Consider the following 26392-nt stretch of genomic DNA (forward strand, 5'->3'; position numbering starts at 1 on the left):
AATGGTGGCTTTCACTCTAGTGAGGTAGGAAAATAATAAAGCGTTTTGAACACAGAAGGAACATGATCTGCCTCATGAGTAACAGAACAATCCTGGCTATTGTGTTGAGAAAAAAGTGGATGGCAGGGTGGAGGCAGTTAAAAGACTTTGCATTAATCCACGCAAGAACAGCAACCATGCCCTGGACTGGGGTAGCTCTAGAGCAAGTGTGAGCTGGAATCAAAATCTGGACATAATTTGAAGATAACATCAACAGGACTCTTCTGATACATACGTCAAATGTGAGAACTGGCAAGGACTCCAATCTTTCGTTCTGAAATAGTGGAAAATGAAACTGCACGTACCTGAAATGGGGAGGATTATAGAAGAAATAGTATGTGTATCAAAGTAAGAGGTCTAAAACATCCAAAGTTCAGTTTGGGGAAAAAATGAGATATAAATTAAGCATCCAAGTGGAGATTTTAGATAGTCTGAGGTAGCATTCTGGAATTTAGGAAAGAGGCTGGGGGAACGAGGAAGGAAGATAGATTTCGATTTAGAATTTAAGCCACTTAGATGGTATTTAAAACTTTGAAGCGGGAGGTGATGTTTAAGGGAGTGCGTGTCTACAGACATGGAAACAGAACCGAGGTGTGAGTCCTACAGTACCAATGTTAAGAAAGCCAAGTGGATAAACAGGAACCAGGAAATCAAATTGAGACACAGCAACTAGAAATTCAGGGACAAACCGGGAGATAATGTGGTCTTAGACACCAAGTGAAGAAAGTATAACAAGGAAGGAATGATCTCAACTCTTTTCAGTGATGTTGATGGGTCAAATAGGATAAAGATGTGAAATTAACTATCAGATTTATGACATGAAGGTCAGCAGAGATTTGACAAGTATAATTTAAATGTTGTGGTGAGCTAAAGCCTGACTGTAGACAGTAGAATTGGAAAAGAAAGAGTGCTATCACTGACAAAACAAGGAGGAAGTTTTGCTTAAAAAGAGGAACAAAGAAACAAAACAAAACACTTACTCTGGTGGAGGATGTGGGAGTTAAGAAAAAAATTTAATGGAAGAACCATACCATATCTGTATGTCCTTGACATGTTCCATTAATACTAGAGAAGTTCCAAAACACTAGAAAACACGATACAGGAGCAAATGGGGAAAAATGCTGTGACAATTACCTTGATAAGATCTAGATTATATGACAGAGGTGGATAAATACAGCAGTGGGAATTTATAGTAGTTATTTTATTACTTGTTTTAATTTCCTTGTGAACTGGAAGGTATTATCATCAGCGGAGGGTCAGGATAAGAAGTAAATTTAAGGACAGAACAAAACGTGTACACAGTTACCCAAAGGCAGAACGTGAATGCATAAGGGAAATACGGAATGAACCTAGGGCAGCATCATGGGCACATAGGAGGTTTATGGTCATAAATGTTAGGTGGCACAAGTCATCCTGATTGGGTCTATTTAACCAATACAGGGTGTTGCCATGGTAATACTAGCAAGTGAGGAAAAATAAAAAGCAAAGGAGTCAAGGTGTGTGCAAGGAAGTGATTCTAATATTTGGCCATGATACTTAAGCTCAATAAGAAGGGACAGAACGCAACAAGGGAGTGAGAGACAGGGGAAAGTTGTTTCAGTAAATTGATTAAACATCCCAGAGGTGTTGAAGAATGGCTGGATTCAGGGCACCAGAGGGTCCAAGTTGATAAATATTAGCATATATCTGACAGAAAAAGGAAATGCACAATATTTATATGCTATACAAACTGATTAAAATACTGCTTCTGGACAAAGGGAGCTCTAGGAGGCACAGACATGAAAAGTAACAATAAAAAAAAAGTGAGGAATTGTCACTACCTTTCAGCTTCAAATACTGGCAGTGAATAGATTTCGGGCAAACCAAAATAAATAAAAAACAAAAAAACACGTTAAAAGTTTAAAAAGCCAGAGGTACAGTTAGGATCCCAAAAGGCCAAAAATTACTCCAGAAAAGGTTATAAGAGATAACTACAAGGTGAATGCCTAAATTCCACAAAAATAATCCTTGAGGCCAAATAATAATCCTTCTAGGTCCAGACAGCCAGAGACTGGCCATCGCTGAGACAGCCTAGCAGACAGCAGAGTTAAAGTGGAGAGTTGGACAAAGAAAGAAAAGAGGCACAGATTAGATGTTACAATAATGGTTGGACTTCATCTTCGGATTAAGACATGGACAGATGCAAGAGACCATCACTTTACTATCAACCCAACAACCAAATTATGCCAGGAAAACTATGAAATCATTTTTAACCCCTGAGAAAGTAGAGGACACAAAGAAATCTAAACAAATTAAATTCTACAAAGGTACAAGCCTTTCATAGGAGAGATGAGACCCAGGACTGCTGGTCTCCCTAACAGAGAAGCAAGAGGTGGGAGAGTCAGCCATAGTACCCTGGAACAACAGCTTAGAATTCCAAAGGGCCCAAGCACACAGTGAGTCTGCACCCAGCCCGATTCTATCCTCAAACATCTGAAACCAGTGGTAAATGACATAACATTGAAACTGTAATAAAGCCCACATCCAGATCAACTTCAACTTCAAATCAGTTTGACTTTATTCTTCTCCTACTCACTTTCCTCAACAACCCCCCAACACGCGCTCTCTCTCTCTCTCTCTCTCTCTCTCTCAGCCTGATAGAGTGCTCTTTCCTCTAGAGGTAAATATTATTCATTTCTGTCTTTCCAAACCTATATACAATGTCTAGTACACAATATTTATAGACACATGAAGAAGAAAATGTGGCCCATTGTAAAGACAGGAAACCATTAATAGGAGGTGATGCAGATATGGCCCAGACATTAGTTATTAAATAAGGATATGAAAATACCTAAGACAAAAATACTAAAAGATCTAGTGGAAGTGGTGACTGACAACATGTGCGAATGGATGGGGGAAATCTGAGTAGAGAGATCACATCTACCAAAAAGTAGCCAAATAGGAATGCTGGAAATGAAAAGTATGAGATTAAGAATGAAGACTTTTCTACATAAGCTTAACAGCAGCCTAAATAAAACAGAGAAAATGATCAGTGCATTTCAAGGCAGGTCCATGGAAAATATGCAAAGAGAAACACCAAAAGAAAAGAGTATGGGGAAAAAATGCTCAGGATCTGTGGGATGATATCCAGTGCTCTAAAATAATTGTAACTGAAGTCCTAGAGAAAAAGAAGGAAAATGGAAAAACAAGAAAGAAAATTTTTAAGAGATGGTTATCAAGAACATCTGAAAGTAACGAAAACATCACTTCACACATCCAAGAGTCTGATCAAACCTCAACCAGGGTAAACATAATAAAAACTACACATAGGCACTACTTAGTTCAACTGTTAACATCCAAGAGAAAACCTTAAAAGCAGCAAGGGAAAAACAACCTACCACATTCAAGCGAACATTGATATGAATGACGGCTTGACTTCTCGTCAGAAAAAAATGAAGGGCAGAAGACAATAAATTATAATTCTTTAAAGTGTTGGGAAAACATTAACAACTATCAATTTGGAATTCCTGTAAATGGAACCAGTGAAAATATCCTTCAAAAACAGAGATAAATTAAAGACAGTTTTAAAAGTTGAGTTTGTTTCTCACAGACTGAATCGTAAGCAACGGAAAAGGAAGCACTTCAGGCTGAAGATAAGTTAACACCAGATGGAATACAGGAGTTTCAGGAAACAATGACACATACCAGAAAGGGTTAATCTTTAAAGAGAAAAAGAAATGATTTTATGGGGTTTACCTACACAAAGTACTTTCAAACATCTAGCACATCATTACTCAAAATTTAACATTCTTCCCTCCTCACCCCAGGAAAATTTTGACTCTGAGCCAAAAAATTGATACAGTTTATGACCATCATTTAAAAATACTTAAGTTTCACAAAATCAATAAGCTTTAACATGGCAAAATTTGATTATGTACCTTTCATGAACCAGGTCCATATTATTTGTAAGTTTTACAAGTACCTTGAAAAGTATGTACACACATGACAAATTAGAAAAATTAGGAAAACAAATCAGGAAATTGGATTGAGAAGTAAAATTCTTTTTTTTTTAAATTTTTTTAATGTTCTTTTATTTTTGAGAGAGAGAGAGAGAGAGACAGCACGAGTGGGGGAGGGGTAGAGAGAGAGAGAGAGAGAGGGAGACACAGAATCCTAAGCAGGCTTCAGGCTCTGAACTGTCAGCACAGAGTCGAACATGGGGCTCAAACCCACCAACTGTGAGATCATGACCTGAGCTGAAGATGGACGCTCAACCGACTGAGCCACCCAGGTGCCCCGAGAAGTGTAATTCTTTGCCAAAATCACCTGACTTTTAAGAAGTAGAGCTGGGATTCAAACCCAATTCTTTCTTATTATAAATCTCATGCCTTGTTTCTTAGGTACTAATTATTATAGCAATAGTAATTTGTATGTCCAATAACCTAAATGTCCAATGTAGATGTGTGTTTTGTCAACCCATGTTCAATTCAGAGTGTATTATACTACATACTCTTGCTTTTTCTTGTACTAACACATCACGAACCTACTCCTCTGTCTCTACAAATAGACATACTTCCTTTCTCTTAGTTTTGCATATTTTTCCAATTTAAGTATAATTTCAACTTTACTTAATCAATTCCCTTTTGAAATGTTTAATTGGTTCCAATTATTTGCTACTTTAATTCTACAATGAGTACTTTTGAGTACATATTTAAGGTTTTCTCTAATTATATTCTTGAGATATATCCTGGAAGTAGAATTCTTGGATTAAATAGTCTCCACATTTTTACTTATTGTAGTTTGCCAGATTATCCTAAACTCTTTCCACAGTAGTATCATCTCTTTTTTATTCCTTGCCAAATTAAGCATAAAATGATAAGCATTGTTTAAATTTTAAATTCTCAGTTTACTAGTCAGATGTTTTCAATATTTTCCTATAGTGTTTCTGGCCATGGTATCATGCTAATAAAAGTCTTCAATATGCCAGGATTAAGAAACATTTGCTTTCATTTTCCTCTACTACCTCACGATGACATACCTTGCATTTAAATTTTAACTCATCTGCAGTTTTTATTTTGTACAGTTGGAAGGAATACATTGAATTTATCTTTTTATTTTGTAACATAGTTGGCCAATTGTCCTGATTTATTGCGAGAAATCTCTAGGACAATCTGAAACACCAACTTAACCTTTAAATAAACCCCTCTATACCTATATATGCCTTGTTTCTATACTCTTCTTCCATTCCATTAACCTGTCTTAATTAATTTCTATACTTTTCTATTTCTTTTTTTACCCTAATTCCAAAAAATATTCTCTCAGAAAAAATTTATCATAATCTCAACCAAAAGAAAAACATCAGATGTTTCAGTATTTTCCTTTCCTTTCCTCTATACCCAGGTGAGGTTAGACATATTAACCCATGGGACACCAGCAGACATTAAAAGTAGTATTTCAACTAAAGAATGAAAAACAAGCAGATGAATTAATACACAACACACAGCAGAACACATGGAAGGGAAAGGACATTGGAGTTAGCTTTAGATGGTTATCTTTTTCCTCCCTGTGCATTCACTTTTACATAGAAATGGCAAATCTTTATTGATTCTATAATTACCAGTTAATTTCTTAAGAAAGTGCTAGACACTTATAAATGCGTAACATGGAAATTCCCATGATTCAGAAGTAGCCACGAAAAGTTTTGATTCACAAAATTTTGTTTTTAAACCCAAAATTTGGAGGGCCGTTGTAGTTAATTACCACAGTGATATTAAAGACTTCTTATAATTACATGTCTGCTACCGTAACTCCTCCAGGTTTTATGTCCAACTAGAGGCATTGAAATACACCTGCACTGGAAGAAAATGTTCTAAGAAGGAACTTATACATATTGGTTCATAGAGATGGTCTAAAGTGCTTCTATTTGTATATGAAAAAATCAACTCAACCAAATCAGGTTATCTCATTAGCATCAATACATTATATGTATAGATATTCCATTAATATGTATACAGGGGTCAGTGAAATGCATTCATGTGGTCATTGATTAATTTCCTAGGGGAGGCAAAGACAAGGCCTGCAGCAAAAGAAAAGTGTGATCGGCAACATATTTTTCTAGAAAGTTATGGTAGATATGAGACCCCACTAAAAAAAAGCTCTGTAGCAAGCCAACACTCACGTGCAAAGTTGTTGCTTCCTGGGTACAGAAACAGGGAAACAAGTTAAGCCCAACCAGAGAAAGAGAGGAAAGACATCTAGATCTCCTATGGGCCTTCGTTTGATATGCCTGTATTTGAGGCAGTGTCTGTTCCAAAGCACAGACAGCCGGCCCGGCACTGCATGAGAGCACCCCTAATTCAGCTCACAGTAATCTCTTGCACAATTACCTCTCCTGAATGAAACCATCTTGGATATGGACAAAAGTATGGAGGACAGTGACTTAATTTTTTGATTAAAAAAAGGAGCAAGCGAGAGAAAGAAAATGATTTATAATAAGTCCGTGGGAACATTCTGTACCTATCTCTTTTCTGATTAGAGAGGTGGCATGGAGCCTGGCTCATTAGGCAGAAGTAATGAGCCAGTCTACATGCCATCTCTAATTAGAGAAAAGATACAGTAGGTACAACTGTACCTATAAATTGATAGAATAAAGACAAAAATTATTTTAAAATAACCTTTCCCTTGTAGCACTCTGATGCCCAAATCTTAAGGAGAAAATTGTAGTAAAAATTAAGTAACATTTGAAACAAACCCCTTTCCAATGATATGTTTTCTTTTTCTTTTTTTTTTAATGTTTATTTATTTTTGAGAGAGAGAGAGAGAGAGAGAGAGAGCATGAGCAGGGGAGGGGCAGAGAGTGAGGGAGACACAGATTCCAAAGCAGGCTCCAGGCTCTGAGCTGTCAGCACAGAGCCCGACGTGGGGTTCGAACTCACAGACCATGAGATCATGACCTGAGCTCAACTGACTGAGCCACCCAGACGCCCCTCCAATGATATGTTTTCTCATCAGAAGTTAAATTTCTTTTTACACAGCTTAATAACAAATATCATATTCAGTCCACAGTGTCCTTTTGAAGCATTCATTCAACATCTAGCATGCTGAAGAAGAGCAGAAGCAAGTCACTTCAACCCCACAGTGCATAGCAGACTAATTTATAGCACTATCGAATACTTTGAGCAACATTTGGTGCAATAAAACACTTTTAGAAGTACTAATGGGGATTAAATATTGAAACAAGGCTCACAAGATTTAATGTTTTATTAAGAAATTCTACATGCAGGGTACTTTATAAAATTCTCCAATACGCTAATTACTCACACCAAGTTTCTAAATATATAGTTTCCTTCAATTAAGTCTTCACATAAGCTTAGCTTGATCGAAGAGCATATACAAATTAAATAGAGTTATGTCCAGACACTTTGTCTTCTGATTTCTCAACAATTCTACGGAGAGACATTGTTATCCCTACTTACAATAAGAGCATAGGTGTTCAAAGAGGTTAATAATAGCTGCCACTCATTAAACATTTACTATATGATAAGCAACATATTCTACACATACATGATCCCATATAATTATTATTACAGTCCTATTAATTATTTATGAAAACATCCTTTAATAGATTAAAACCTGAGATTTTAAAAGGATACATATTTTTATCAAAGGCACACAACTGGATTGGATTCAATTCTAAGTTTTTTGACACCAGAGCTAGGAAATTTAACCACACAGTTTTAGAATTTATTTTGAGTATCAAAAATACACATCTGGGGCACCCGGGTGGCTCAGTCAGTTGAGCGTCCAGCTTCGGCTCAGGTCATGATCTTGAGGTTCATGGGTTCAAGCCCCGCATCGGGCTCTGTGCTGATAGCTCAGAGCCTGGAGCCTGCTTTGGATTCTGTCTCCCTCTCTCTCTGCCCCTCCCTCACTTGCACTGGGTCCCTCTCTCTCTCTGCTATACTATATCTACTATACGCAACTGGCAGGATTGTATCACTATTAGAATTAAAATTTAGCAAATTCACTGGACTTAATTGAGGTCAATATAAAAATTGATCGTATTTTTATAGAATAAAAACAAAACTAGAAAATGAAGTTCAGAAACAATAGTAAGTATAACTGGTGAAAAAAGAACCAAAAAATACATAGAACTAAGTCTTACAAATGAGTGAAACTTCTGGACAGAAAACTAACAACATTGGGGTGCCTGGGTAGCTCAGTTGGTTAAATGTCAGACTCAACTCTTGACCTTGGCTCAGGTCATGATCTCGTGATTCATGAGGTCAGGCTCAGCACTGGTGGCACAAAGCCTGCTTGGGATCCTCTCCCTCCCTCCCTCTCTCTCAAGATAATAAATAAATAGATAAATAAATAAATAAGTAAATAAATAAACAAACAACATTTTTAAGAGAAATTAAGAAATACATTTTGTTTGTGGATTAGAAGATCTGATATCATATAGATACCCATTTTCCCGAAATTGAGTTTATGATTTAAATCCCAGAATTTTGTAAAAATGGCAAAACTGCCTCTAAAATTCATATAAATAGACAAGACAATATTGAAAGGAAAAAAAAGTTGGAAAAGTAAATACTTTCAGATTTTAAGACTTTTACGAAATGACAACTATGAAAACTAAATGTTTTGACTCAAATACAGGCAAACAAATCATTGGACCAAAAGAGAGAGCTCAGGAGCAAACCATCTTCACATATGCAGGTACGTGATTTGTGACAGTTACCACTCGCTGCAGGGGAGCGAAGAAATGATCTGTTTAATGAAAATGGTTCTGGTGATGTTCAAGTGAGAAATAAAAAATGAATCTTGACCCCCCTACCTCATAACATACCCAAAATAAAGTCATATAGAAAACAGACCTAAATTTGAGAGGTAAAATAATAACATTTTCAGATAAAATGTAAAAATAATATCTCCATGATATCAGGGTGTGCAAAGATTTCCTCAATAGGACATAAAAATATTAAGTATAAAAGAAAAATTAGTAAATTAGACTTCATTAAAATTAAGAACTTCTGTTGATCAAAGAATGCCATTAAGTTTTCAGCAACTACAATGTGCCAGATTCTGGAAAAACAATAATGTTTTTCATACATAGCCTCATTTGATCTTCATGAGACTGTAATGTCATCATCATCATTTCAAATTTAGAGTAACTAAAAGAATATAAGAACACTAATTCGAAAGGATACACACACCCCTATGTTTATAGCGGCATTATTTATAATAGCCAATATTTGGAAGTAGCCCTAGTGTCCACTGGTCCATTGGTTGATCAAGGGATAAAGAAAATATAACATGTAATATACATACACACACACACACACACACACACACACACACACACACACACAGGAATATTATTCAGCCATAAAAAGGAATGAAATCTTGCCATTTGCAATGACAAGGATGGAACTAGAGAGTAGAAATTGAAGCAAAAGTCAGTCAGTCAGAAAAAGATAAACAATTTAACTCATACGTGAAATTTAAGAAACAAACAAGCTAAGGTAAAAAAAAAATAATAATAATAAGAGACAAAGACAAATCAAGAAACAGACTCTGAAGTATAGAGAACAAGCTGGTGGTTACCAGAGGGGTGGGGGTAGGGTATGGGTTAAATAGGTGATGAGGATTAAGGAGTGCACTTGTTGTGATGAGCACTGGGTATTGAATCACTACATTCTACACCTGAAAGTAATATTACACTGTGCATTAACTAACTGGAATTAAAATACAAAATTAAAAAGTACATAAATTAAATAAATTTGGGCTAACTACAGTTTAGAGTCATTTAAAAGTTGTTCCAGGTCACGTAGCTAGTAAGAGGGCAGTTGGGACTTGAACTCAAGCAGACCAACACCAAAGTGTAAAGTCTTAAGGAACTATGCAATCAGATGGTTGCTCAAATGCGTATGTAGGTGTATACATGTGTGTGTGTATAATAGAGATCTAGAAACAGAGATATAGAAATACAGGCATGTATCGCGATTTCTAGTAAATAACTGCTAATAATCTCAAAATATTAGGAATAATCTAAATGCTCATTATTAGGAGTTTGTTTTAAAAGTTTTTGTTACAGCTATACAAGTGGGCATAATGCAGCCATTTTAAATGAGAAGGAATATTAACATAGAATGTTGTCCATAACATTTGGAGAGGAAGTATTTATTTTTAGAGGCCTCAGAGAAAGCATATGTATTATAATTTCATTTTTAGAAAATTATTTTTATAACCATATCTCCAGCTATATGTACTAAAGCTCTGGAAGGGTATAAAAAAAGTTAACTGTATCTATGAAGGTAGAAAACTGAAATATTTTCTATTTCAGAGAGTTCTGTATTGTTTGGATTTTCTTATAATGAGTATTCATTATTTAGTAATATAAAATAATTGTTCCATTTTTAAAGTGTAGGCAATTTATAAACCATTGTGCTAATTATTTCAAGTTAATCCTAAATTCAATTTCTGGGTTTTGTTTTCAGCATGCAGTATATATTCTTTTAAACCTCTATGGCCTGTTTTAGGATGGGAAGATATGAATACCATAAATCTAGCTATTAGTGTTGAATATTAAATTTCAGTTTCTATTTAATATTCTAAACCCTACTTTAAAATCCAAACAAAAAAAAAAGATTGAGAAAATATAGTTTATCACATATTGTTCTTATGTAAATATTGATCAGGGGCACCAGGGTGGCTCAGTTGGTTAAGCTTCTGACTCTTGATCTGGGCTCAAATCATGATCTCATGGTTTCCTGAGATCAAGCCCCATGTCAGGCTCTCCACTAACAGCGCAGAGCCTGCTTGGGATTCTCTCTCTCCCCGTCTCTCTGCTCTTCCCCTGCTCATGCTTGCATGTGCGCGCTCTCTCTCTCAAAATAAATAAACATTTAAAAGAAAAAGAAAAAAGAAATAAACTTGATCATAATAGGTACATCTTAATTTTAAAGTTCCCCTAGTATAGTGGGTTGAAAAGTGCCCTCCAAAAGGTGCGTCCCCCTGGAATCTGTGACTGTGACCATATTTGGAAATAGGGTCTTTGCATACGTAATTAAGGATCTGGAGAGGAAGGCATATAGGATCAGGGTGGGCCCTACATCTAACCACAAGCTCTCTTAGAAGAGAAGAGAAGGGAACAGAACACAGATGAGAGGGTCATGTGAACCTGGAGACTAAGGGGGTTGTGCAGCCACAAGCCAAGGAACGCTGAGGACTACTGGAAGCCAAGAGAAAGAGAGGCATAGAACCAATCAGAACCTCCAGAGAAAACCAACCCTGCGAACCCTTGATTTCAGACTTATGGGCTCTAGAACTTTAAGAGGAGGATAAATGTCTGCTTTATTAAGCTCCTACCCAGTTCTGCTCATTTGTTGCAGCAGTGCTAGGAAACACATACACCTAGATATTTAAAACAATTGTTTTTGACACTTTCTTGAGCAATCGGGTGATTAGACAAAATAAGTAATTTTCTGAAGTCAGAATCTTACCATTTAAACTCTGTCCTATTTGTGTAGTACCAGAGGCAAAATCTATAATTGAACCACTTAGAGTCCTTGCATCAAATGCCGTATTATCTTCCTCCAAACCATTGATGAAGAAACTGATTTTTGTCTGATGCACCTGCAAGAAATTATCACCATTATTATTTTAATTACATAACCTTGCATTTTATCATAACTACATTTCAGTAGTCTTTCTCAAGTTAATTTCTTACTTCACTACTTTCTTCAGTTGGAAAGACTGAAAACAATTTATCTTAATGGCTCATTGATATATCTGTATGTTTATAGATCTAGATATGAACCTACATATTATAGTTTTGTGCTGTGATTTGTACCATGGTATTTAGAGATATACATAATTTTTCGTCCCATGTATTTAGCAGCACTGACTGCTATGCCTTCATAATTTTTTGAGAATATGTTATTTCTTTATATACTAGTTAAATTTGTTATAACAATAATTGGCAAAAACAGAATTCAATACAAAAGGTAGAAATATTCAAAACTAAGTATGCCAAAAATGTATAACCTGTGGATAGAATTTAAGTTGCTAATACAAAATACTTCCTGTAAACATTTCCTGTATTAGTATTGGTACCATAGTTGATGATTTTCAGCCGTACGTCCCCAATACAGAATATAAAAATTTGACAAGAATATTCTAGCCTAATTATTCAGACAATTTACCAACTCTCTACCATCAGGGATCAGCAAACTTTTTCTGTAAACAGTCAGAGGATAAATATTGTCTATTTGCAAACCAAGTGATTTGATTTTGTGTTCCAAGTGGTCCAGGTCACAACTGCTCAACTCTGCTATTGTAATAGGAAAGCAGCCAGAGACAGTACATATGTGAGTTAGCATGGATGTGTTCCAGTGAAACTTTATAAAAACATTTGAACAACCAGATTTGTTCCTGGGTTGTGGCTAGATGACCCCTCAATTATATCCTAATTGTAAAATGATGAAGTTATGAAATTTTGTTTCTGTGCAGTGACCCCTGAAGAGCCAACTCAAACCGTTCTGCAGACAACTTCATGGGTGGGATTTATACAAAACTGTCAATGATTGCACGTATTTCTGAATAAAATGATCAGCCATTTGACATCAATGTTAGCCTCTACAAACAGTTCTGTTCAAGTGCTTTTAACTTGAATGTAAAAGGAATCATTGGTGCTCTAGCAAAGGAGCTGAAATGGCAAACAAAACACGAGGATGGGGGTGGGGGTAGCAGAAGGAGAGAGAAAGAGAAATATGTCATCTTGCAGGTGAAAGGTTAGATGCTAACATTTTAATTAAAAATATATCCAATCATAGCATTCAAATGCTATCCTATTAAGACTTCCTCACAATTGATGAAAATAACCATTCCCCAACATCTTTAGAACGTTATATGAGTGACTGTCTTAAGAACTGTTTTCAACAGCCCTCTCTCTCCAAACAAACCAACCAATCAACCCACCCTGACAGTTAACAACATAATTACTTGGGAACAGTAATTCTTCACAAAGTTATTCAACATGGCTTTTCTCCATACTATTTAATCTGCTTTTATTAAAAACCAGGTACTTCCTTAACTCCACTGACCCCATGTTACATTTTACTTAATTATAAAACATAGCCTTGACATAAAGAACTAAAAACACACGCCAACTCCTTGTGGGCCTGCATATATACCTCTCTTCTGGGTAGTAGGGCTGCATTTTTTTTTGCAGCCCATTTTTTACAGCCTGTTACTGTCATTTGGTGTTTGACTGTTATCATTATAAAAGATACAGGCTTTTCTACTTTGTTATTTGTAGCATTATCTCATGTTTTACAACATCTTTGCGCAACATGCAGGCACATGAAATATAACTAGTGAAAAGTTCTCGATGGTATTAATGCATAAAAAAGAATGTGGTTCCATCTCTACTGTCTTTACCCAGCCAAAAGCTGATGAACAGCCAATTTTCCTTTATCACATTAGCACAGCCATGAGGGAAACACATTTGTTCTACTCAGCTACACTAAAGATACTATTACCAATCTAACATATACATGTTTTATATCAGCAGTATTCTCAGAGCATGAGAGAGCCAACAATATATTAACACTAGCATGACAGTTTATTTAAGAAAAGAAAATTGTCTCTGTAGAGGGACAGAAGTTAGAAATGTATGGCTAAATCTCAGTGTCACTGGTCTAATAAAGGTAATAATTCTTAGGCTTTCTTTATAGCAGGTAACACTCCTGTGACAGTTCTGTCATATCATTCAAATAAAAATGTTGTCTTTTACAAGTTTAAGTGCACCTTTATTTTGAGTCAGATAGAAAGCATGTTTTTGATTTTCTATATTCACTGTATTATATCTGTAGTCAAGAGTTCAGGACCTTCTCTTTTTTATCAACTCATCGCATATTTGCTTAGGAGAAGGATTCAGTGTCACTTGCAGTGAATTCTGGAAGGATGTTTTCACTTTGTTGGTACTTACAAAATGATTAATGATGATCTCAAGCCACTCTCTTCTGTTGTCCCCTCCCCTATCAACCACCTTTCTATAAATAAGATTAAATCTTCTTTGGTGTTCTGTACCATGTTTTATATTCCAAGATTCTCTTAACTATTTTGCAATTCTGGTCTGGGGCCCCATCACACCGGAACTGTGAAGACGAGGGTAGCGCTTTGCAATAGCTCATTCTGATGATCCCCTTGCCAGTTATCTGGAGGAAGAGGAATATGTGTGGTGGAATTTCTAATTTGTGAAAAAGAAAGCCTTCTGCTGAAGTAGACTTCACACCTATCTCATTTTCCACCCCTCGAGAATTGGAAGAGTTTGTACATGTTTATTGGTGTGGAATGAAGGAATGAATTGGCAAAGCCAGTGGCAGCTGGAGAAAGGCCTTACATCCCCTCATAAGAGATTTAAAAAACACACCGGAAAGAAGATAGAGGGGAGCAGGTCATTCTCACCCCTTCATTTTCTCAGGGCTTCATATTTTATTTTAATTAACTTTTTGGCCAAATTCATGTCCCTGTGACAGTCTGTACTCACTCCTTTGAGCACAAGAGTGTATCAGATTATTTTTTTTAAGTAGAATACCTGATCATTGTCTTGCTTGAGCAGAGAAGTGTATAATTCCAGGAAGTCACACAATAGCTGAGAAGCTACCAAGAAAAAAATACAATCAAGTCCACCTGGACAGGTGTGTCCTAATTGTCAATCATCTGGTCCACTGAAATGCCAAATCTTTGTTGCTTTTCTACTCCTGCTGGCTACCAAAAATCCAAAGAAACTCCCAACTCAGGCTGGGAAATAGGCAGAACACCTGCACTAATTTCCTCGGCGGAGAAATAGTTTCCTTGTTGCCTCTATCTTTCTAATTTCAAGTTAATTCAATAAAGCCTGAACCCAGTACTCAAAGTGCCCCTATACATTATACCAAAAAAATAAAGTCATCACCCTTTCTCTCAAGGACCTTGTATGTACGACTAATTTTAATGCACTAGTGTGTGCATCACTATAAACAATGATGGTTGTTTTTAAGTTCTGACTCAGTGCAGTGAATAAAGTGCTGTCCATTTCAAAGAGTTGCTTTGAGAAGTTAGGTCTTAGTCCATTCACATAGGACATATGTCCTATGTGAATGATTCCGGACCTTTTCTTTGGGACTTGTCTTTTCAAAACCATCAAACAGGCCTCCCAGAAATACCACGTGCATTCTTTTAAAGGGTTTCGTTTTGAAGCAATTTTTTTTTTTCCCTCTGAGACAGAGCTAGCACATATGAGAGTGTGCACACACACGAGCCGGGGAGGGACAAAGGGAAAGGGAGAAAATCTTAAGCAGGCTCCACACCCAGCACAGAATTCAATGCAGAGCTCAAACTCATGAACTGTAAGATCATGATCTGAGCCGAAATCAAGAGTCAGATACTTAGCCAACTGACCCACGTTGGGGCCCCTAAAACAAAACTATTTTAAGAATTTTGAATGGGGGTGCCTGGGTGGCTCAGTCGGTTAAGCATCTGACTTAGCTCAGGTCATGATCTCATGGTCCATAAGGTTGAGCCCCACGTCAGGTTCTGTGCTGACAGCTCAGAACGGGGAGCCTTCTTCAGATTCTGTCTCCCCTCTCTCTGCCCCTCCCCCACTCATGCTCTTTCTTTCACTCAAAAATAAACATTAAAAAATTAAAAAGAATTTAGAATAATACTTTTGTAGATTTAATAGAAAGTGATTTGGCAACATATCTTGAATTCAAATTCACCCTCAAAAAATAATGATGGATGATACAAATATAAAGATCATCATTTTGAATACTAAAAAAATCAAACAAAAAAAATACTGGGATATGAATCTGAAGGGAAAACTTTGTGGAGGAAATATATCTTGGACTTTCTGAAATAGAAATTTCCCTGAAATAGAATTTCTATTTCTAGGTTAAACAAGGCTTTGCAAAAAGGATTCTACTATTCCATCTATAATTTTTTAAGCATAAGGAAGGCAATTTATTCTAAAAATTCCATAAGATTATTTTTAAATATCACATGTACAGGGGGTGCCTGGGTGGCTCAGTGAGTTAAGCGACCAACTCTTGACTTCAGCTCAGGTCATAATTTCATGATTCGTGAGATCGAGCCCCACATCAGGCTCTGCACTAACATTGCGGAGTCTGCTTGGGATTCTCTCCCTCTCTACCCCTCCCCCACTTGTGTGCAAGTGCGTGTGTGCACGCATACTCCCGTACTCTCTCTCTAAACAAATAAACTTTAAAAATAAAAAATGGGGCACCTGGGTGGCCCAGTCGTTTAATAAGCATCCGACTTCAGCTCAGGTCATGATCTCACGGTTTGTGGGTTTGAATCCGGCATCAGGCTCTGTGCTGACAGCTCAGAGCCTGAAGCCTGCTTCGGATTCTGTGTCTCCCTTTCTCTCTGCCCCAACCCTGCTCGCACTCTGTCTCTGTCTCTCTCAAAAATAAACATTAAAAAAATTAAAAGTAAATAAAAGGTATCACACGTATGTTTTCTTCCCTTACCTAAGCACATGTGGAATGTCCCTCTTGCTTACTATCTGAAACAAAGTTCTTCTGAGGTTTTCTTACTCATCCCATCCCAATTTTATTTCTAACTAATTACCAACAGTCAATCTCATCTAATCGGAGAGGTCCCCTCCCTATCTTATGATCACACAATGCTTGTTTCTATCTCTGTGCTCTGTTCAAGCTATTTTGTATGGGAATAACCTTGCTACTTCCTTTCATCTCCCTAAATTTTTAGTATTTTTCCAAATATACCTCAAGTCCTGTATCTTCCAATAACCCTTTACCAACTATTTCAGTACTATAAAAGTGTTCACATATAGAAAAATTAGCAAGTTGGGCATTAAAATTTTTATATGTATTTTTCCTTTTTATCCTTACAACAATCCAATGAAGGTTTATTACCTCTATTTAAAAAATGATCACAAATAATTCTTTAAAAAGCATCACAGAGAATTGAAAACAAAAAGTTTACATTATTCAAGGTCACATAGAAGGTTGACTGATTCCACGGACTGTTGTAACCAATTTTTGTTAGTCAGTTACACCCAGTTAGCATTTTGAAGTTACAGCCATCTCTTGTGTCAGAGCCATCCATGAGACTCTCTGCTGTAACTCCACACAGTGAGGATTCCAGCTTCACGTCAAACATCTCCCACAATACGAAGGGTAACAACCCCTATGAGCTACATAATCACTTGTCATTTTCCTGACACTGTGCTGAATGTATATACTCACGTTACTTGTTCAGTTCTCAGACTGTCCTTCTGCAGTGGTCCCACCCCCAAAATGAGGACACGGAAGTGTTTTGTTTATTTTTGAGACAGACAGAGCAAGAGCAGGGGAGGGGCAGAGAGAGAGGGAGACAAAGAATCCGAAGCAGGCTCCAGGCTCTGAACCATCAGCACAGAGCCTGACGCGGGGCTCAAACTCACAAACCACAAGATCCTGACCTGAGCAGAAGTCGGACGCTCAACCGACTGAGCCACCCAGGTGCCCCAGAGGACACAGAAGTTTAACTGTGGACTTGGGGAACCCTTTCATCTTTGAACAACTTTTACCAATATAAATGATTAAACTGAAAAATATCTCCTTATAACTTCAATTCATAAGGCCCAGCTCTAACTATTGATGTCACCCCAAAGAAATCCAATCCCTTTTCCATGTGGAAGCTCACAGATGTAAAGAAAGATGTCGTTTTTCCTAAATCTTCTTCAGGATAAATGTCTTTCATTTACGTGGTGTTCTCAATACGACATGGTCTCTCTCTTCTTAAAATGTGGCTCCAGAAATACTACAATCTCTACTTGTGATTTGGCTTGCCAAATTGAAACAGGATTATCACCTTAATATAATCCAAAATTGCACGCTAGATTTTTGCCTATGGCATCACACAGCTAAAACTGACAAATTATTAAGTTGAACTCACTTTTCACTAAAATACTAAGTCTTTTCTTTTTTACATCTCTGCCTAAAGCACCTCCACCCCATCCTGTGTATGTGCAGTTAGTTTCATGGACCCAAGGACAGAAATTTATATTTATCCATGTTATGTTTCATCTTGTTAGATTCAGCCCATTGCTCTAGGCTGTCAAAATCTTTTTGGACGCTATGTCTGTCATCAATGTATTTACCATCTTCCAAGATTTGTGTCATTTGCGAATTTGATGAGCATGCCCTACGTGCTGGGCAGAAGCTCAATAAATACTAATTGATTGATTGTCTAATTGATACTCTAAAAATAAAACCACCAAACTACACTGCTACAATTCTAAGCAGTAAAGACACCATTTTCCAACAGATGAATGTGTCATACAAGGATTCATCACCTTTACAGAGTGACCTTGTTTACTAACATGAGTTTTTATATGATTATAAATACTCTAGTCTATCAAATATTCCCTATTAAGCTGCATTTATACAAACTATGAATAAAAGAGTTGAGGCAATTATTCAGGGAAGGTTGATTTGGCACAAATTAGTCACTTGGGCTGCCCTCGAAAATTAGGAATGTGCGTGTGTTCCCATTACTGGTTTGATTCGGTGAATAACTGCTTATGTTTTCATTCCCTTTGACCAGATAAAAGATGCTACAGGGAAATAACTTCATACACAGATAATTTTTTCAAAGATTTTTCTTGTTTTTGTTTCCACTTTTCATTTTCCATGAGCTTGTGTGTTTTATTTCAACGTTTACGCCTCTCCTGGCCTCTTCTCCCATCCACCCGTCTTCCTATCCCTTCTCCTCCTATCCCTGTCCCCTGCGCATACACACTTTCATTTTCTTTCCTCTGAGTAACCCAGACAAGCCAGGCCCTTGAAGTGATCTATGCCTAAATGTATTAAATGTATTACATTATCACTCTAGGTATGACGCTTTGGATTTGCTAGTCTCCCCTTTGTGTCTATTGAAGCTCTCTGTATACTACAACCTCACACAAACAAGCCTCCAATTTACTCCATCTCTAAAAATTTAACATAGGAATGTCAGTAGTTTTCTTGATCCTATCTTGACTGGATATGAAACTCTTATGGCCACTTCTTCCCAAACTATTAAACTACTCTCCTTCTATCTTAAAAAAAAAAGCAATTAGTTTACACAGAGATGTGATGGAAAATCTGTCAATGGTCTGATTTATTGTTGATTTCCTGGGGAATGGGGATAGAGCCAGCCCATTTTCTGTAGATACTGCCTAGGAACATTTCACGCACAATTCCACATTTAAGAATGCTTTTGGTGTACAGATGATCACAGTATTTTACACGCTCAATTATCTCAGTATCTCATTGGTTCCCTTTTCTCTTTTATCTATACAAAACAGATGATTTCCAGAAAATAACTAGAATTATCTGTAAAACATTTTAGTAACCTTTTCAGTATTTTATACCCCAAAATCTATTTGTTATAACTATAATTACCTCTCCTTAAAAGTCAACTTCTTTTGTCTTTCATGTTTAGGAAGGAGACTACTCATCACATGTTTCATTAAAAACCACAGCTTTTTTGAAAATGTTTCTATCGTTTGAATATTTAATAAGTACATTATGATACGCAAAGTGTTATGCTACACATAAGGGATATATAAAACACAGATCTTTTCTACAAGGAATTTACAATCTGTAATGGAAATGGGCCTATAAAAATACTTCCAAAGCAAGGTGGCAAATGCAGGAAAGTAAATATGAATAAAGTGTGTAGGGACAAAGATGAGAAACAGAGATGTAATTTTAGAATTCTGCTCCTCCAACAACATTCCCCTCTGTCCCACAACAGTGGTATTACTCAAATGAGTTGTCTATATTTGCTTTGTCTGGTTTCTCTTTCCTCATTTTCTCTGTAATGTAGCTCAATTAGTATTTTGTTTTCAATATTTTTAAAAAAACTATCTCAAAGTAATAGGTAAGATGCAAGAACAGTATATTTTTCTGAAACATCTGAGGTTAAATTGCTGAGATACCACATTATCCGTGAGTACTACGGTACATTTACTATTTAAAAACAAAGACATGCTACATAACCATAGTGCAATCATCAAAATAAGAAAATTAACATTAACATATCCCTATCATCCTATCTTCAGACACCATTCAAGTTTTGCCAATTGTTCCAAAACTGTCCTGTACAGATAAAAATAAATAAATCCAGTCCAGAATCGCACGTTGCATTTAGTTGTCATGATTCATAGGACCCCTTTGACCTGGAACAATTCTTCCATCTTTCCTTGGCTTTTATGATCTTAACACTGTTCAAGACTATAGTCTAGTTACTTTGTACATTGCCTCTCAATTTGGGTTTGCCTGACGTTTTCTCATGGTTAGATACAGATGACTCAGGGATCATTGCATCTTATCGTGTATTACATAATTTCTATTTGTTCCATTATTGATGATAACTTTAATCATTTGAATGAGCTGGTATCTGTCAGGCTTCTCCACTGTAAAAATACAAAATTTCCCTTTGCAATTAAAAAGCATTTTTGACCTTATATTGAGACTGTATAAATATTCTGTTTATAATTAAATTTTCATTATTTACATTTATTTCTATCTGTGTAGACTCATGAATCTGTATGTTATTCAGTGGGATATAATACTCTCAATATGCATTTCAAAGCTCAAATTGTGCCACCTTGAGACGGTAGAGGCCCCATCAACATGGATTCTATATTAAACTGACACATCCTCATAATTCTTTGAATATCCCCTTGCTTTCTCACACGGGATATTCCAGGATCATCTTTACTACCCTGCCCTGGAATCAGCCATTTCTCCAAGAAATCCTGCTTTAAGATGAGTGACTTTGAGGAGCCAAGACCACTGCTAAGCTATACTCATGCTGTTTGGATGTTATTTTCCCAGACCTTTCCTCTTCCTGTCAGTGGATAGAGTTATGGAATATGAAGATAGACAGAAACGTGGATAGACACTGGATATACACACTTATACATTTACATCTATATTATTTCTACATCTATGTATATATGCACACACACCACACACATATGAAATGAGATTATATTGATGAAATCAACTCTAATCTAACACTCTAGGATTCATTCTAATTTTCTCTCTTTCCATATTTGTAACTCCCATCTCTGAAAGGGAGAAACCCGCCACTCCTTATCCTCAGGATGTATATGTATTTGATGAATTCTCCTGTACATAACTAATATCCAGTTGTCATGGCAACCCTGCCCCCAAAGACACATCTTTATCACACTCAGGTCCTGATATCTGCGCGTAGGTCCTTAAAGAGAGCTTGAGAGCCACTCAAGCTCTAATACTCCAACATTTTTATGCCTGTCACATCGTCACAACTCCCTTATCATGGTCACCAATGATTTCCATGAGGCTAAAAACAAATAGTACGTTCCAAGTTTTCATCTTATTTGAACCATCAGCATTTGACAGAGCTGATCACTCCCTCCTCCTTGAACCACATATGTCATTTGGCTACAAGTACATCAAGCTCTCATAATTCTCCTCTTATCCCTCAGGCTGATCTTCTCGGTCTCCTTTGCTTGGATCCCCTTCTTGGACCTATAAATATAGAAGTCCCCCAACATTCAGTCCTTGCTCCTCTTCTTCTGACACATATAAGTAGTTCCTTGATAATATCTTCTTATCTCAATGTTGTAAATAGCATCATTAGGTTGATTACTCCTAAGTGATTAGCTGTATCTCAGACTTCTAATCTAGACCCCTACATCTATCTTTCTATTCAGCATCTCTTCTTGGAAGTCTATTAGGCATTTCAAACATAAATATTCCAAAATAGAGCTCTGCTCTTATGTCCCAACCTTCTTCTTCAACAGCCTTCCCCCACATTGGAACACTGCAACTCTTTCTTCCAGTTGTTCAACCCCAAATCCTGGGAGTCCTCTTTGACTCCTCTCTTTCCCTCATGTCTCACAACTATTCCAGCAAAGCCAGCAAATCCAGAGGTTCTACTTCTAAAATACATCCCGAATCCACTCAATGCTCATCACTTTTCCTGCTGCAACTGTGGCCCAAGCCACCACCAGCCCTCCCCTAGACTTTTACAGTGGCCTCCCAATTACCTCCCAACAGGCCTCTCAGATTTGGTACATGTTCCCCTTCAGTATACTCTCAAGACAGCAGTCCAAGGATTCTTGCTAAAACAAAAGCGAATCGCGTCACTCATTTGCAAAAAACACCTTCAATGAATTCTTACCCTGTGTAAAAGTTAAAGTCCTACAAAGCCCTACCCAATCTGGCCCCTTATTACCTCTGACTTATTTCCTATTAGTATATTCCTGTGTTCTCTGTTGAAGCTACACTTCCCTCCTCAAACATTCCAGGAATTTATTTCCCTCAGTCTCTGTATTTTCTTTTCTCTCTACTTACCATTATTCCTACAGACAACTGCTGGCTCATTTCCTCATCTTTTTCAGATGTTTCGTCAAATGTCATTTTAGCAAACCTTTCCTAGCTACCCTATGTAGAACTGGAGCTCTGAATCCTTCCTAACCCCCTTCCTATATGATCATTCTCTTTATCTACACCTAACTTGCATATCTTATTTACTTTTCTTTTTATTATCAGTCTCCTTTCTAAGCCTATAATATAAACTCTGTTACAGGAGGTTCCGTTTTGTTCACTGCTGTTCCCTCATTCTCCACAACACTAACTAGCAACTATTGGGTACCCATTAAATTTTAATTAAATGAATGAAGCTTCCTCTAAACTAACTCTTGAAGGATTAATAGCAGCTAGCAAAGTACTCAGTGGTAGAGAATAGGTAAGAAGGGAGTTGTAGGAGGAAAAAAAACACAACAAACAAAAAACTTGAAAGAGCCTTAAAAGTTACCCCCAGCTTTCCATTTATGCTGATCAATCTCCATTCTTTACATTTCTCCTTTTAACGTGGTGAATTTAAAACCACCTTCCTCACTTTTCCTCAAATATGTTCCAGCTTTTAAAATCTCTTTAAATTGTAATGTTAAAGTTGCAAATCGTTAAGTCAAATTATGCTTGAAAGAGGATGATAAAAATGGTGAACATTAGATTTCTGTTTATACTTTCAGGGAATAAGCCAAAGCCCTGCCAGGAGATGTGACCTCACTCCTGACCCAAAGTCAGGAGGGCCGTCAGTCAAACCCTCAACATGTGGACAGATGTGTAGGAAAGCATTTCTGTGTACAGCCCAAAACTAAACTTCATGCCAGTACTCAATTGACATCTTAAAGATCCCGAGCAGTAACTTGTAAGCTGAAATGGAGTCCTGTCACATGAATGAAACAGAGGCAAAAATGCCCACTTACACTATGCACAAGTTAGCCCTACTAAAGTCTTCAACAAGGGTAGACTAGTCCATCAAATCATGAATGGATTAGTTATTAGTTTTACATTCTTCAACTACGTGCTATTTCAAAAGTGCCACCTGTCTTCCAGGCTTTCTGTGTTCTCTTAGATTTTTTTTAGCACCTCCAGTGGTACCGAGCAAAATTTATTAAGACTAAGCCTCATAAACGAAATAAAGAAGAGTCATTTGGGGGCAATGGAAAAATAGGAATGTCTTTAACCTCTTTTAAGTACTGTATCATGAAATCTGATGTGAATGGCTTTGCCTTTAAAGACATTCTAGAATGAGAATGAGGCCTTCAGAGTGACCCTTGTTTAAAGGTGGTGCTCCCTGCCCTGAAGCTGGTGAGAGAGTAATTGTCTAAGCAGTTTTTTCCTCCATCAGTAATGGAGAAGCACGCACATTTAATTGGGTTGAGACAAAAATAATGACACCAGCAAATAGGCATTCTTTTAAGGTAAGGATTGTATCAGCCCTAAAAACAAAAGTAGCTATTTATGGATCAAATGCAGGACATTCAGCAGTTTCTCTTACCCCCTTGACGACGACGACGACAACAACAACATGGAGATAATATCATCCATTTGGGCAAAATAAATGTATATTTTTATTACCATCTGAAGAACCTCATATTAGTCATTGGATTACCAGATTCAGAGAGCACTCTTGAAAATCATATTCATTTTGTCTTTTTATATTTCATATTTATTGAGTTCAATTCTTACATATTTCTTCCAAAGCCATTTTCCCCTAAGGAAGCAGCAGCTGTCAAAAAAATCTGTAAATTTGGTGGGGTTGTGTATTTAGAACAGATCATCTCTTTTTGAAAAGCCTAGATTAGCCTTCTCCAAAGACTGGCAGACCTGAGAAGTATGAGGCCCAGGATGAAGACTGCATTAGGAGGAAATATCTGCATGGTGATTTTACTTATTAAAAAGATAAATGAGGTTATAACTGTTTTCAGTATATGTTTAGAAAGGGTGAATCAAGAATAAAGGTGGATGTTAAAAGGGAAAAGAATTAAAAGGTAAGGGTGAGAATGATGAGGCTTCTAACATCTACTATAGAAAATCTCAACCTAATATCCAATGTCTCTCACATAATACTTGTGTCCAAGATATTTGTCTGAGGCTTTGAATCTCCTAATACCTGTACCAGTGGATATTTGTATAAATAAGTAGTTTACCTCCACTTTCTTCAAATTTGCCTTTGAATTATAACATTTAAATACTCGATTTAAGTTGAGATTTTTGGACTTGAGACTTTTTACTAGCATAGGTTGTAGGGATGAAGGATTGTAGGATCTGCTTAGTCTTTATTTTTATGGCGATCTCAGCTTATATATTGCCACCGTGGAGAGACCTTTAATGCCCAAGCAGGCCCAAATAATCACCCAATAACTTGCTATCATGTTACCCAATTGTAATTATTTGGATGCTACTTTTCTCTCAATATATTTCTTGTTTAGTTTTTTTTTCTCCCCCACCATCCCTCAACAGATGCATGTGCACATGCACGCACACACACATACACAGTTCACATGAGCTCTGATCATTTCACTGCACTCGTCCTAGCTCAAGGCCTTTTTGACTTAAAGACATTTCCTTTCGAGACTCTAACATAACTTTTTCTATCCATGATTTTTCCCGCATCCATTCTCTTTCATCTCTGATACTCCTATTGTGTGGGGGTGGTGGGGGTGTTGGATCTGTCTGTGGACATGATCACCTTCACTCTAGACTGGATCCTATAATTTGAAGTAAGTGTAGGTCTGCAATACAACTCCTTTTCCTGGCACAGGGACTCCCTTTCATCCAAGTGGCAACAGTCTGCCTTCTTATGGCCTAGAACCTGCATGCTGTGCTCGACGCTGAGGTCAAATGTCTCCACTGCTGGATGACAGCTGACCCACGCTGTCACCCCAAGTGCAGTTTGCCAAGTCATGTCCCTGGCCCTCTGTTCGATCTGCTTACTTACACTACCCACAAACAGTACTTTCCTCTGTCCCAACTCTTCCCTCCTATGTGTATTTTGGATTGTGCTTTCTTTTGCCAATCTAATCTCATCTGCTTTCTACTTTCATTGATTCCTAAAACAAATGTCATAATAATTGTATTCCTTTCTATACCGTACAGTAGTAACATTTTTGATCAGCTGCTGTTACATTTGAGTGACCTAAAATTGTCAATCCCTTTCTTAGAGAAAAAAAAACAGCAAGGACCTGATAAACTAACTGTAAGAAATGAATATAGGTACTGCCTAAGTACCTTATTCGTAATGCACTTGAGATCTTCTCAAAATTTCACTTCACCATTAGGCTTTCACACTACTCAGAATCAGTGTCTAAGTCATTTATACCATTAGACCAGCTAGATGACAGCAAGTTGTCAACAGAATTCTCAAGGATTTCTCTGAGGAACTAGAGACTTACAAGGGGGAGAAAGTGTCATTCCATCTGAATCCAACCATTACACCAATTGACCTGAAAGCTAGAAAGGTTCTATTTCTCTGAGGAAAATAAAACAATTGGAAAGCTTGAGTATCCAATCAAACAAATTACATTTACCTCCCTGGAGGACTACACCACTTGTGCTCTAACCAGAGTTTAGAAGGAATATATATTTTAATGGACAAGCTTAGCACAGGATACTGCAAACGAACAGAAAACAGAATTAATAAAACTGATATATAATTGAACCAAGAAGCCACGGAGGTATAAAACTCAATCTTACTTGAAATAACATTTTATACAAACTTAAATCTAAGCACTGTCATTTAAAACTGGGTATTTATGGAATTAAGGGGGAAACTGGTAAGAATCCCAGTTTTATTCTGGATTTTCATTAATGATCTGTAAGAGGAATTAGTCTGTTAATGAAATCCACAGATGACACTAAATTGACAGGTATTGCAAAAAAGTCACTGAGAAAAAACATAAAATAAAATGTAAGAGGTTAGATATTGGGCTTGATCTGAGCATGAGATTCACTCTATTTAAATGGAA

At 36.9% G+C, this 26392-nt stretch overlaps 1 protein-coding gene across 1 annotated transcript in view; it reads right to left on the minus strand.

Annotated features, from left to right (window-relative positions):
* USH2A (usherin) overlaps positions 1 to 26392 on the minus strand; it is a 767091-nt gene that overhangs the window by 661809 nt on the left and 78890 nt on the right. The window contains exon 5 of the mRNA XM_042976063.1: positions 11526 to 11658. Within this exon, the coding sequence (XP_042831997.1) occupies positions 11526 to 11658 (133 nt within the window). The remainder of the gene's footprint in view (positions 1 to 11525; positions 11659 to 26392) is intronic.

The sequence above is a fragment of the Panthera tigris genome, chromosome F3 (genome assembly GCF_018350195.1).
Source record: "Panthera tigris isolate Pti1 chromosome F3, P.tigris_Pti1_mat1.1, whole genome shotgun sequence".
NCBI classification, from domain to species: Eukaryota; Metazoa; Chordata; class Mammalia; order Carnivora; family Felidae; genus Panthera; species Panthera tigris.